Source organism: Hirundo rustica, chromosome 2, assembly GCF_015227805.2.
Source record: "Hirundo rustica isolate bHirRus1 chromosome 2, bHirRus1.pri.v3, whole genome shotgun sequence".
NCBI lineage: Eukaryota > Metazoa > Chordata > Aves > Passeriformes > Hirundinidae > Hirundo > Hirundo rustica.
Window position 1 is genome coordinate 99,070,998 of NC_053451.1, and position 14,151 is coordinate 99,085,148.

General features: G+C 41.8%; 1 protein-coding gene across 3 annotated transcripts in view; it reads left to right on the plus strand.

Annotated features, from left to right (window-relative positions):
* CLCN4 (chloride voltage-gated channel 4) overlaps positions 1-14,151 on the plus strand; it is a 43,772-nt gene that overhangs the window by 15,796 nt on the left and 13,825 nt on the right. For all 3 annotated transcript variants that reach the window (XM_040055322.1, XM_058419312.1, XM_040055323.2), the window contains exons 4-8: positions 3,674-3,861; positions 9,235-9,357; positions 10,883-11,089; positions 11,181-11,261; positions 11,779-12,324. In XM_040055322.1, coding sequence (XP_039911256.1) covers positions 3,674-3,861; positions 9,235-9,357; positions 10,883-11,089; positions 11,181-11,261; positions 11,779-12,324 — 1,145 coding nt within the window. The remainder of the gene's footprint in view (positions 1-3,673; positions 3,862-9,234; positions 9,358-10,882; positions 11,090-11,180; positions 11,262-11,778; positions 12,325-14,151) is intronic.

Below are 14,151 nucleotides of genomic sequence, written 5' to 3' on the forward strand. Positions count from 1 at the left end.
CATCTGCCACTGGGCTCTGTTGCTCTATGCATGTGTAGCTGCACTGGGCGAGTGAATATTGGTTATGACTTGTTAGAAAAATGGATTTTGGCCAGATTAGTTTCCAGCTGATTTGTGGGCTCAGCAGTGTTGGTCACCTCAGAGCTACAAGCAAACAAAATATAGCTGATGGAGGCAGGAAGGAGAGGACCATCCCGTTTGGCAGTATGATACATGTATCATGTCATACATACATGTATCTCATCATTTTTGGAGTGTCATCAAACCTGCATCCTTTGTTTGTCCCAGAAAAGTGTAGGTGGGAAAGGGATGTCTGGAGGGGGTTCTGCTCTGACTTCTCGCAGAGCCAGCTTCAGGGTTACAGATCACACCAATGTATGTTGAGAATGGAACAGAAGCCATTGGGATCACATCATAGTTCCCTGTGTGAGAGTGCACACATAAATTAGCCTGAGCAGAGCCCCTCACTGCCTCCAGTCTGTGGCAAGTACCCACAGGACCCTGAACATCAGGCTGGAGGGAGATGATGGTGTGTGACACAGTCCAATGGCAGGAAGGGCACTGAGGAGCTCCTGGGAATGAGGCTTTGATAGCCAAAGCCTGCTAATTGCAGAGAAAGGGAAGTACCACTCAAACCCACAAATGTTGTTTGGTGAGGAGATCAGATGAAGACTGTTCACACAATGATCTAGAAAAAGATACTGAACACTACCTGGGCCTCTCTCACTTAGAGTTTCACAAAATGTGCCATCATGATAATGCTGAAATGCTCTGATGGTGAGGCTGGATGTGCAAGAATTCCATTTGCAATTCTGTGCTGCACCACTTGGGTGATGCTGTTTTCTGACCCAGGTGCATGAGGAAAACTGTCTTTTCAAAGCAAATTTTTATCATTCTCATTAGGGCACTTTAAAGGAAGAAATTTGCCATTATCAACAAAAGGAAAAGGAGAGAGGTAAAAGGCTAATGTCTAAAATGAAGTTCAGCATTGTCTGGCTTTGGGGTACTTCATGATTTTTCCTTCCAGGCAGGAGGTTACATGGAAGGGGGAACAAACTCAGCTCCTTTGATTGGAGAAACAAGGAGATAAATTTATGCTCTGTTACAATCTTGGCAACCAAAATAAGCACAAGAAATTAAAAGCTTGACCTTGAGATTTAGAATTGTCTAGCACTTGCCTTAATTTCACTTAAAGCTGCAAAAATTCAGAACTTGAAAAACTTCTAGCTCTGGTCACATAGGTGGTGAAGCATTTACTATTGCATTATTATCCTGGGCCTCCCTGTTATTTGCTTCTCTTGAAGGCAGTTGTAGTAAATTGCATGTAGTAAAAAACATTTTCCTCCTTATGGGGGTCCCTAAGAATTTGGCAAAAGGGATCAGATCCGTCGCATAATTAAGCACATTTTCTTACTGGTGCTGGGGTGCCTGTGGGCTTATTATACTAGAGAACTGAATGTTTGTCTTCAGTGTGGTTAATAACTTTACTGGGGAAGCATTCAAAAGTCTGTCTTCCTTTGCACCTTTTTTCTAGGTAGCATTAATATGCAGCTGCCTGGTTAAGTGTAATGTAAACTTTGAAGGTTACAGAGAACATTAAAGACCCATCAAGAAGTGCAAGAGGCACAGCATTTGGTGGTCATGTCCAAGAGATGAAAATTCCTTGTTTCTGAAACTTTCAGAAAATCGGAGGAGAATTTAGAGCTCACTGCAAAACAGGAAGCTGTGCATGCTGATCTTGCCAGCAATGCAGTGATTCATCGTCATCTAGCAGTATGGTTCATTGTTTCCATAGAAACTTGGGAAAAATGGAAAAGAATAACCAAGATTAAGGCAAGATCTTCATGAAAGAAAATAATTGTCAAAGACATCATCACTCCCTTCCTCCCTTCTGCAGCCTTTTTTTTTTTTCTTTTTTGGTCATCCTGTCTGGTATATCTGTATAGTTCTTCAGATTATTTTTATACAACAGAAATTCTTCACTGCTACCCTAAGCACCTCTGCTTGACAGTGTGGGGGCAAGTATCCTTCTTAAGGGTAGGAGAAGAATCTGTGGGGTTTTTTCTGGTCTTTGAAGTAAAAAAAAGTTCTTAAATTATTTGAAACGTGTTTTTCCCCCTGTCTCTTTTACAGAAATGAAAATCAGAAAACTTTAGTTCCAGATGAAATAAACCAGCTCGTGGACCTACCTGTGTGCCCCAGCTGCTGGGGTAAAGTGGAGCAGCTCCTACCCCTGCTTCACATAATTGCATTCTTAGCAGGAGCCACAAATCTCTAAGTTTTGGAAACATAAAACCGAACCAGTTCGCATTTTACAAAGTATTTTTCCCCAGTACACTAATATGCCTTGATAAATTCTGTTCAAATCAATTAGCAGTCTCCTGAAATTTTATTAATGATTATTTGTAGAAGTAATGATGACTTCTGCTTTCCGCTGGATATGAGAGGGTTCTGGGAAACACTGAATGACTCTTGTACCAGCTGGTGGTTTCATTCTTTCCAGGGAGTATGGCTCTAGGGACAGAGCACAGCTCTGCCATTCCTGCTGCTCTTGCATTCCCGGGGACCCCCCTGCTCTGAGCTGCTGCTGCTGCTGGGGCAGGTTCTTATCGCTCATCAGCCGATGATCTAGAGAAGCAGAAATGTTCTTTTTTTGTGTCTGGTGGCCACCGGGTGTCACTGTAGCTCTGTGTAATTACCGGGGAGAAACTCGAACGAGCCAACGGTGTGACGCTGCGGGGATTTGAAAGAGCATTTTATTCTGCACGTCCAGATTGCTAAGCAATGTACACTCATATCAAAAGCCCCATTCTGTTAAGTTCATAAGTCAGAATTTGGCATCCACGTTATGTCTGTAATGAAACCATCCTTCCAGAGGGTTGCTGTGTGGGGACCGGTAAAGCTGTACATAAACATACGTCTCCTTCTCCTGGGCTGCCCCTGAATACTCAGGGAGGTTCGAGACCCGTGGCCAGGTGTGTCTGTAGAGACCCTGCGCGACTTCGTCCCCATCTCAGCCCCACGAGGAACCCGCCTGGGACGGGCTGCGGGCCTGACACTGGTCACATCTCCCCTGTTTGGCCATCAGTCAGTATGACGATGATAATGTTTAAAGTGAAAGCTTCTGAGAGAGTATTGAAGGTCAGAAAAACTTGTTATTGCCCCCGGTTCTTTGGTCTATTTGTATTTATTGATGCAGAGAATCGTTTGGGTTGGAAGAGGCCTTTAAAGGCCATCGTGTCCAACACCCCTGCCATCAGCAGGGTCATCTTCAACTGGATCCGGTTATTCAGAGCCCTGTCCAGCCTGACCTAGAATGTTTCCAGGGATGGGGCATCCACCTCTCTGGGTAACCTGTTCCAGTGTTTCACCACCCTCAGTGTAAAAATCCTCTTCCTTATACTTGGCCTAAATCAACCTCTCCTAGTGTAAAATTGTTAGCCCTTGCCCTACTGCAACAGGCCCTGACAGAAAGTCTGTCCCCATCTTTCCTGTTAGCCCCCTTTAGGTACTGGGAGGCTTCTTTAAGGTCTCCTTGGAACCTTCTCCAGGCTGACAATACAGCCTTACACTGCTCCTGCTTACCCAAATCACGGGTTTTATTCTGTTATTCAAATTCAACGTATTATCCTTGCAGCTCGATTATTTTTAATGCCAGCATTTCTTTTCCCAGGTACATTAGCTGGAGTGATAGATTTAGCTGTGGATTGGATGACAGACCTGAAGGAGGGTGTCTGCCTGTCTGCCTTCTGGTACAGCCACGAGCAGTGCTGCTGGACGTCTAACGAAACGACATTCGATGACAGGGACAAGTGTCCCCAGTGGCAGAAGTGGTCTGAGCTCCTTGTAAGCCAGTCTGAGGTAGGGAGGCCTGATCAGCTGGGCTTTGCAGCAGGCCAGGCAATGCCCTTTTTTCATACTTTGCTGAGCTTCCCTCCAGAGGGTTTCTCTGAAAGAGAAAGTAATGAACTGAGCACGCTGCAAAAAAAGACATTTCCACAAGCAATTATCTGCTTAACTTGAAGGAGGTCCTGTGGTTTAAGAGCAATGGAAACTGGAAAACTGTGAGATTGCGCTCTCTTTTTACCAGTATTGAACTAAAAGTGTTTCATAACACACATAGCAACACATAGCATAATCACCAGGGGACCTGAGCTGCATTTTCTTTTTTTCCTTTTTAAACATAATTTTATGGGAGGGGAAAAAAAAAAAAAAAAAAAAAAAAAAGAGCACTGACAAATACACTTAGGAAGATATTTTTGGGATTGCAGATGGGGCTTTATGTATTCTGATAAAGGGAGCTGCATAAGAACTGCTAGTCTGTCCCTTGCAATCAGTTTGTTTATGGCACATCAGGAGACCTAGCTAGCACCAAAAACTGGGAAAAGAGTGGGCTCTCAGGAGGTGGCCAGAGAGAAGGATTTGCAGGGGTGTTGGACAGGAAGGGAAAAAACTGATCTGGACAGACATGAAACTTGTATTTTAAGACTTTTTTCCCCTTACACTTTCTTTTTTATTTTTTTTCCATAATTGTAGTAATTGTAAGTGCAAAGAATGCTGTTTCAAAGCAAAACAGCTGAAAGTTGTATTTTGAATACAATAAAGTCTTTCTGTATACCATTTGGCAGATAATACTTGTAAAAAATACAAAAACCACATTTCATTTTCAACCTAAGTTATTTAATGTACTGAACAATATTCATCCCTTCACAACTCAAATCTTTGGCAGAATTATTGTTTCAGATCCCCCCTTCCTCCTTACTTCTGACTTGAATTTGACAAAAACTGAATATGATGTGTGGGTGGGTGATTTGGAGAGGTTGTCTCAGATCTTCCCCCAGTGTGGAGTTGTCTGGTCCTGCAGACAGTGTTTGAGGACACCTTCATTGCCAGGCAGGTGTGTCATTTGTGTTCCCTTCAGTGCTGCTTTCGGTTTGCAGGACAAGCAATACTATGTGAGTGTCTGTGCATATGTATAGCTCAATTTTCTGTGGTTCTAATGAACTGCAGTGGAAATAGTGGGGTGCTCAGTGTCCCTGAATATAATCCACATAATCAGAGACAAAAATCTCTCAGCACTGTTGCCAGTCACAGTGCTGAGCTTCCCTTTGCCAGAGGTTTGCTAGGTTCACCCTGGTCTTCATCAACAGATGTTTTGGGTGTCTTTGTGACAGTGAAGAAATATTACCCTGATACAAAGCTACAGGATGGGCCTGATGTCGTAATTTAAGAGAAAACAAACAAAACCCACCAAAAACCAACCAACCAACCAAACCCCAAAAATACCAAACGAAACCAAACCAAAAAACCCTAACAGAAACGTGGGAAGGGAAAAAAGAGGAAACGGTTAAAATTATTAGGGGATTTGGGAATCTGTGCTTGTGTTTGACATACTGTTACTTTGGCTGAAGTATAGGAAAGATGCATATCCTTGAGAAGATATATTGCTTTCTCCAGCTTCTCAAAACCAGCAGTCATGACTGTTTGCTGTGGCCTTTAGAAAAGGTGTCGGCCAGGTGAGCACTGTGAAACTTCACTCACATTGTGTTCAGGGCTTCTCACCCCTGGTGAACTGTCACAATAGGACAAAGAAGAAAAGGTTCATCTTGGTTTAGTTTTAGTTACTTTCCTAAAACAAATGGGCCTCTAAGATCTGTGGATTCCTGAGGGTCTGATGGAGGTTGTAAATATTATTAATATATCTGTCTGTTACTGTTACAGTGAAATCCCAGGGAAAGCCCAATAAAACGTGAATTTGGAAAGTAAAAATTCAGTTTTGTTCAAAAGGCTTCTTTTCAAAAGGCTTATGATATGGGCAAGTTTTGTGCTGTATGGTTTCTGTAGAAGTAGAGGGTTTTAGTAGGTATCAAAATACACTGAACTTGACTAAGTTTCAGAATAATTTTGCTGTGTTTTTTTTCTGTTTCACGTTGTGCCTGAAATTTACATAAGAGCTCTATAAAACAAAAGTGCTCATTGGAGCCCCACTTAGGCAAAAAGTATTTGGAACAGTTTCCCTAAAGGTACTCTGGTCAGACATGCCTTCCTTTTTTTAATGCATGACTGTGATTCTTTCTCATCATAGCCAACTAAATTTGACATTTTGAGGAGTGAGATTTAGATCAGTTCTTCCTTGTGGTTTTGCCAATTTATGGCTGTGATAAACCCCGTACATACGTTTTCATGGAGGATTGTGACATTTCTTATGGCATCTCTTGAAAAATGTTTCCATTCTAGTGCTCCCATAAAATGAGCCCAAAGCACAGGCTTGATATAAATTAGTATGGAGAACATAATAGCCCATTAGACACATACCAAGTTGTGTTTTCTTCCCTAATCACTGTTTTGTAGGCCAATTATCCTTCACCCTTCTGGTCTTGAACTACTTCCAAAGAGGGAGATGAAGAGGTTTTTTGGTGTGAGAGAAGTTTCCAAACCTCAAATTCGCTGGCATATCAAAAGGTCATCAGGTGTCACTGGTGATCTAGACTTTCCCTGTTCTGCAGATTCAGTTTGGTCCTAACCCCAGCTTCACTGAAGCTGAGAACCCCATTTTTGATGGCTTACCCATGTCCAGGGTAGGGGAAAGGACCCCATGTCTCCCATGGATCATGACACTGGATCCGGCAATGGACTGAATTCCTATCCCAGGACTTCTGGATCTCCTGTCATGAAGCTGAGACCTGCAGGACAAGGAAGCCCCTCTAAACCTGGAAGCCACTTCTCAGTTTTGCAGCCCTGAAGCTGTCAGCCTTGAGGACACACACGGCTGTAACATCCATAGGAGAGAGTCTGCAAACTGTGAGATCCCTGTCGAGTCAGAGTTGAGCTCTGGGCCTCTGGAGTAACCACACACTGGAGGGCATCCTGAGGGATGTGGTTTATTTCAGTGCTCTGAGTTTGTGAGAGTTGTTTTCAGCTGTGTTCCATTTGTATGTAAACTAGACTGACACCAGATCTGAAATATTTCTTGGTCTTCCAAACTAAAATACGAAATTTGCTCAGTTCTCCTTCTTGCTTCATTCCTATTGCATCCAGGGTGAGTCTTTTGAGCCATCACGGGAAAGGTCATAGCAGGATCATCTCTGCTGGTGATCTGCTTCACTCTGACTCCGGTGTACATGCTCAAGACTTTCACTGACTCAGAGCCTTAGTGATGGCATGTAATGGATGAGAAATGAACCATTTGCTATGCTGAGTTACTGCTACTTCACTTCCCAAAGGTTTTCATATTATTAATCATTAGAAGCTGCTGCAGTTGAACCTGCAGAATGCCAGATATCTGGAAAATGTTAACAATGAAAGATGTCCCAAGGGAAAAGGTTGAACTGGCCATACGGACTCTTGTGGGGTCCTGCCACGGCACTGTAGGTGTATGTGTGACTGCAGTAACGAGCTGACAGAGTTTTCTTATGACTTCTGAGATGTAAAAGAAGAAGTAAAAAGAAACAAAGTTAATTTTCCTCCAGTGAATTTAGAAGCAAAACTACAGCTTTTGCTCAACCTAGTAGGGCCAAATTTTTGTAATGGTGTTGGCCGTCTTTGGAGGTATTCCAGGTTCACACTGACAGGAAGGTTTTGCCCTGAGGCAAGATATCCAGAGTTTTCTCTAGAGGAAGAGTAAATATTGTCATAGCTGTTTGTAATTGAAAGCACTAGGAGAAGACATTCATGAGACTGTCTTCAGCTGTAGCAACAAAGATCCTTGGTTACTACAGCTGGATGTCAATCACTGCAAGTGTGGGAACCATGGCTGCCTAGTCTCAGGGCACTGGGGGATAACATCGTATTGCTTCAGCATTCTTCTATCATCAGCAAAGCCAGCTGCTAATTTCAGCAAGCACCAGCTTAACAAATTGCTCTTCTTCCAGATACATCCATAAGGATAAGGGTTAGTGGTATGCTTGCTGCATTTTCATTTAGACAGACCTGGAAAATGAAGCTAGCAAACATCCGTGCTGTTAACAGTTGCCTCCTTGCAGATTTGAAAACAGGGAGACTTCTCATCTCTGAGTTTTTTATGACTGGGAACAAGGCTTGGCCAGCTCTGTTAACTGATACAATTGATTAATGCCTGTTTTCCTACTTGATTTATCATAATGTTGATATCCAGGCTGCTGTCCTGCAGAGCAGAGACAGGGGCCCTGATGTTCTTGAGCAGCTGGGATTGCATCCGGTAGGAAGAGTTCACGTAGAGGTGAAAGATTCGTACCAATTCATGCACTGAGATTCATCTCAGTTTTTTATTCTGTAGTGTCATGTTGCTATAGGATATTGTTTGAAGCCTTAAGGTCCTTGTATTGATTTGATGCTGCTGAGTAGGTTCTCTTTTGTCCATGTAGGTGGGCTTTTGAAATGAATCTTAAAACAATATGCACGTGAAGAGGCAGAGGTATTCCAAGGCAGATTTTAACAAAAGTTTAGACTTGACCATTGGAAAAAGGTAGAAACTTGAAGGTCGCTATTGACTATGCTTTTGCTATGGCACTGCACAGTCAAACATTGCTAATGATTGTTAGCATTCCCTTTCTGCTGGAATAGTAAAGTTATCCGGTTTGAAGGTAGGCTTATTACTGACTGGAATGATTTTAAAATATTAGCGCAAAAATGACTGAGGTGTGTGAGTGGGTTCTGCCAAGCTATGGTGTTTTCAAATTGTTTTCAACCCTATCGTGGACAGCAGAATATAGAAAGAAAGGATTTATTTATGGTTTTACCCTTCCTGTTTGTGAACTGAACTGGCTACTGATATACACAGGGATGTTGTTTGAAAAGATCAGCATCTGCATGGAGAACTGCCCTTTGAATACCAGCCCTCAGAAAAATACCTATCAGGGTCTCATTCCTTGTCCCCCTCCATGGGATGAACACAGCAGATTCCTTCATTAGGTGCCTTTTCATTACCTATTGCCCTTATGATGTATTTGTTTGATGTTGTGGAACTTTATGTGGCCTAGTTAGATTTTTTAGTGCTTGAGAGATGCTCAGTGTAAGGTATTTGGGTCCCTTGCATACAGACTGTATGGCCTGGGTTAGGTATTTACTAGTATGCTGCTTCTTTCTATGAGTAATAAAATTGTTGAAGTATATAAAGTTATTTGTCCTTCCTGAGGAAAAGCAGCACTTACCATGTAAATGAAAAATCAGGCTCCATGCCATCATGATCCCTAGTAGAAGTGTGAGATTTGCCAATCTGCATTTGTCTAACAATGTTTGTTACTGTTATTTTTCTAGGGTGCAAGTGCTTACATTCTAAACTATTTTCTGTACATTATGTGGGCTCTATGTTTTGCTTTCCTGGCAGTCTCCCTGGTCAGGGTGTTTGCTCCTTATGCCTGCGGCTCTGGAATCCCAGAGGTGAGTTTCTCTTTGTTCATGACTATCCAAAAAACCCCAAACAACAACAATAACAAAAAATTACTGCCTTTTCCCATTCCAGAACTGTACTATGAGATAGCATAGCAACAAGGAAATTGTCTTTCCATCTCATCTGCCTTCATTCTTTTTTTTATGCTTTTATGGTGATCATCTAAGTTTTTCAAAGTAAAAAGTGTTCATATGTCACTGTGACAGATTAATGCATGTACTTGTTCATTACCAGAGTATGAATTAAAAATCAACATCTCCAAGAAACATACTCACTAGAAGATTATAGAGAATTTTCCTAGGATGAAATTACTTGGGCCAGTTACAAAACCAGTTATTTTCTAGACTCTAAATAAAAGCAAAATAAAAAGAAGAGGGTGGGCTAGAAAGCTTAGGTTTCCTAAACTGCTGAAGATGCCCATCATTTGGGATGCCTGAGAAGTGTCTGGTGCATATCTTTTGCAAATTGTGCTCCTGGAGACAGAGTAATGTACATTGTGCCAGCATGACAGCATTTATAGCAGCCAAAATATCTACTTGATTTTCAATATTTTTCATATTGAGCCTCAGTCCATATTTAAATTGTTAAATGAAGAACCTTGTCATTCAACCCACAGAGTTAATAAAAGTCTTTGAAATCAGGGCACTCTCTTGTTCAAAGTGCTATGGAACCACTGGAATTATTATTTAGGAATCTGGCAGACAGAATCAACAGCCCAAAGCTCAGAAATCTTGGCATACTTTTGTTCTTGATCTCTAAGAGAAACATCCAAACGTTTCAAAAAAACTCACCACCACAAATAGTTTAAAATATTTGAATAATTTCCCCGTTTCCAAGTAGTAATGTGTGTCTTTGTTATGTGTTTGATATATCTGTGGTTTTAAAAAGTTTTCATTGTTAACTATAAAGCCAGTTTCCAAGTGGTAAATCCCTCGTGTGAGGTGATGCTCAGCTCCAGCCCATTTCCAGGCCTAGAGTCCAAACCCAAATCCCACCCTGCAGCCTTTGTGTCGTATTGTGCTCTTTCAGAGCCACTCACTAGTAAAATTAAGACAAAATGTGTAGAAATATGATCTTTTGGACTTTCTCATTTCTTATGTGCATGTTTTTATGGCAGAGGGATTCCAATACCTAGAACTTTTTCAGTGTGTTTTATCTGGAAAAAAGTCTGTTGTTGTTTGTTTGCTTTTTTCCTGCTTTGTTAAACTCAAATCCAGTTTAACTCTGAGCTTGTTATCCGAGGTGATATGTAAGAGTTTCATATTTCTATTGATCTCTGTGAGAGTCCTTACTGCCTGTTATGGGGACCACCCGTAACAGCAGTAAAAGTGTGGTCTGCTTAACCCCTGCTCAGATATTGCTGTGGGAAAGCTGCCCTACCTACAATTTCTTTCTCTCCATCACATCTCCATCAGTTTGCAACTTTTTAAACTCTGCTGGAGTTTTAACTCCATTTGAAAGTTCAGAGTAGAGAAGAGTTGTTCATCTTTTCAATATGTTCTTCCTGCTTTCCAGATAAAAACCATCTTGAGTGGGTTCATTATTAGGGGCTACCTGGGAAAATGGACACTTTTAATCAAAACAGTCACCTTGGTTCTGGTGGTGTCTTCAGGCCTCAGCCTTGGGAAAGAAGGCCCATTAGTCCATGTGGCCTGTTGCTGTGGAAACTTCTTCAGCAGCCTTTTCTCTAAGTACAGCAAGAATGAAGGAAAGAGAAGAGAGGTGAGGTTGGCTCATAAATTTCTAATTTCCCTGTCTGGATACCGGGGGTTTCAAGCAACTCATGCCTTGTACGTGAACATTTGCTTTGCAGGTACTTTCAGCTGCAGCTGCTGCAGGAGTTTCTGTTGCCTTTGGGGCTCCAATCGGAGGTGTGCTTTTTAGTCTGGAAGAGGTGAGACCTGGCAGTTCAGTTGCTTCATTACATATATTTAATTTGATACCTTTCTCCAAGATTACTCATTATTTTTCAAATACTTATATGTTTATTTTTTCTTCTATGACAAAAATAATCTATGATTTCTAGTAATAAGAAATAACCAGATATTTTAGCATAGTCTGAATAGCAGAAGGGCACTGTTTTTCTGGAAACAAATCAGATGATTCAATATGGAAATATATCCCTCTGCTGAGGCTTCTCCAGCCTTCAGCTTGCTAATGCATGGACCAAGCTGTCAAGCATTTCTTATACTCTCTAGACAGAAACTCTGGATTTAAATGTATCAGTTTTGAACTAGTTGCTACTCCTTTTCTGAAATCTGAAAATGCCTTTTCTGATACCTTCGTGGACACATTCTGGTTGTGGTAAGGTCTAGTGCTCGCAGTAAAGTCAAGTGAAACAGTGGTGGTAGTTAAAGGAAGCACCCTCTGTCACACTCAGTGAAATGTTTATGGTCTTTGCTTGGTTTTAGGTCAGCTACTACTTTCCTCTGAAAACCCTCTGGAGGTCATTTTTTGCTGCTCTCGTGGCTGCCTTCACACTGAGGTCCATCAATCCTTTTGGGAACAGCCGACTAGTCCTGTTCTACGTGGAGTACCACACCCCCTGGTACATGGCCGAGCTCTTCCCCTTCATCCTGCTCGGCGTCTTTGGGGGCCTCTGGGGGACCCTCTTTATCCGCTGCAACATTGCCTGGTGCAGGAGGCGAAAAACCACCAGGCTTGGGAAGTACCCAGTGCTGGAGGTCATTGTGATAACAGCTATCACTGCCATCATCGCCTACCCCAACCCCTACACCCGCAGGAGCACCAGCGAGCTCATCTCCGAGCTCTTCAATGACTGTGGCGCCCTGGAGTCCTCGCAGCTCTGCGACTACATCAACGACCCAAACATGACCCGGCCAGTGGATGACATTCCCGACAGACCTGCTGGCCCTGGAGTCTACTCTGCCATGTGGCAGCTCGCCTTGGCTTTGGTGTTCAAAATTGTCATCACGATATTCACTTTCGGCATGAAGGTAAATCGGGGACGGGCACGGAGGGGTTGCCGTGGGCAGCTGCGCTCTCTCTGGCTCTGACCTGGCCCAGCCACAGGGCTGTCTGTCACTGAGATGCTGCTGCCTCACCTGCCGGCCAGCTCCTTGCCCTGTGGGTCCCTGTGGCAGTGCAGGGATGAGCCCTGCTTTTCCACCTTCCAGTCATCTGCGGTTCTGTTAAGTGAAAAAGAAATCCCTATGGGAATTTAAACACGCTGTTGCCAATAAGCAATTTCAGGATGATTCTCACTGCAGCTGTTTTTTAGCTCTCTCTGGCTATGGGCTATTTACATTGTTGTTTGTCTTGTTGGATTAATGTCTTTGTGTGCCTCAAGGTGACTATGCTCAAGGAAATAATAATTTTAAATTTACTATTTTACACATTTAAAGCATCACAGAAATATAAAAGTGGCTGAAAAGGTCTGGTTTTGAATCTTTTTAAGCACTGTAGCTTGGGGAAAAAGGGGGCATGAATGAGAAGACTAACTGATGTGTCATTTGAATATTCTGGATTTGCAGCTTATTCCTTCAGCAACTCCTTCTCCCCATAAATGAGTGATGAAAGGTCCAAGAACAGTTTATCCAAGCCTTCCATATATATACCAAGCAGTTTGTGGTGAGCTCTATATATCTGGTTAATAGAGCACATAAAAACCAGGTTCTGTCTGTCTACAGCTCTCATTTTCTGAGCATTTATTTCTGTTTCTGATGGCTGCAGACAATGAGAAATTTTTCTTAGTTATACGCTGCTTAGTTTATACCGTGCCCAAAATTGAAGCATCTCATTTCCTCTTTACTACTACACTTGAACTGAGGATCCATTTTTAGCCTTTCACTCTAGAAACTAATTTATGGCTGATGGGTCATTGTTATGCTTATTCATTAAAAACCTTGGTTCTGTATTTGAAATGTGATTCTTTATTTATCCTATATATTTAAAATTCATTAGAAGCAATTGATACTTTCAACCAATCTGTAAAAGAGCAGACCCTCTAAATCTAGAAGACTCAATCCAACTTCTTCAGCAAAGTTAACACAATATGGTGGGGGCTGTAGCATCTGCTGTTATCAGCCCTAGATGCTTCTGGGCTGTGCTGATGAGGTGATTATTTAAGTTCTCTAGGAAGCTCAAGGTATATTTTCAGACTTAAAAATATATAAAAGGCTTTCCTGTCTGAACATAACAAAAACCCCATGCAAGCCCTTGTTACAGATCTGAATTGTCTTCTCCAGCAGGAAATATATCTCCCACTTGCTGGTACACTTGGCATCTAAGAGGAAATGCACTTAGCCAAGGCAAAGTAAATTTTAATTCTCTTTCCTCCTCCCCCTTCTCATTTAAATATTCTTTATAAATGATTTGTGACTTGTTCTGTATAGCAGACAACAAAGTAATGATTCACAGAGCTTCCTGGAAAATATATTGTAAACTGAGATGGAGAATCAGTTGCCTCTGAGCAGTCAGCCTCCTTTCTCTGAATTTTTATTCTTCATTTGACATTTAATTTAAAATCTGGTCTGATTTAGCCTGAAAAACTAGTAATAAAACCATAAAGTACTCCATCTGATAGAGGGTGAAATCAATATGTTATTTTTGGTTAAGCTTATTCTCAAGGCTATGACAGAACCATCAGCATCTCCTGACTTCCTGCTGAGAAAGCAATAAAGGCAAAGCCAGGAACATCTTGACTTCAAAAGCAAACTATTATTCAGAAAGAGCATTTTTCTCTCTAATTCAGTGGGATGCAGCAGATAGGATTCAAAATTTCTTTTAAAAAATGCACAAACCTTTTATAAAGGTATTAATAC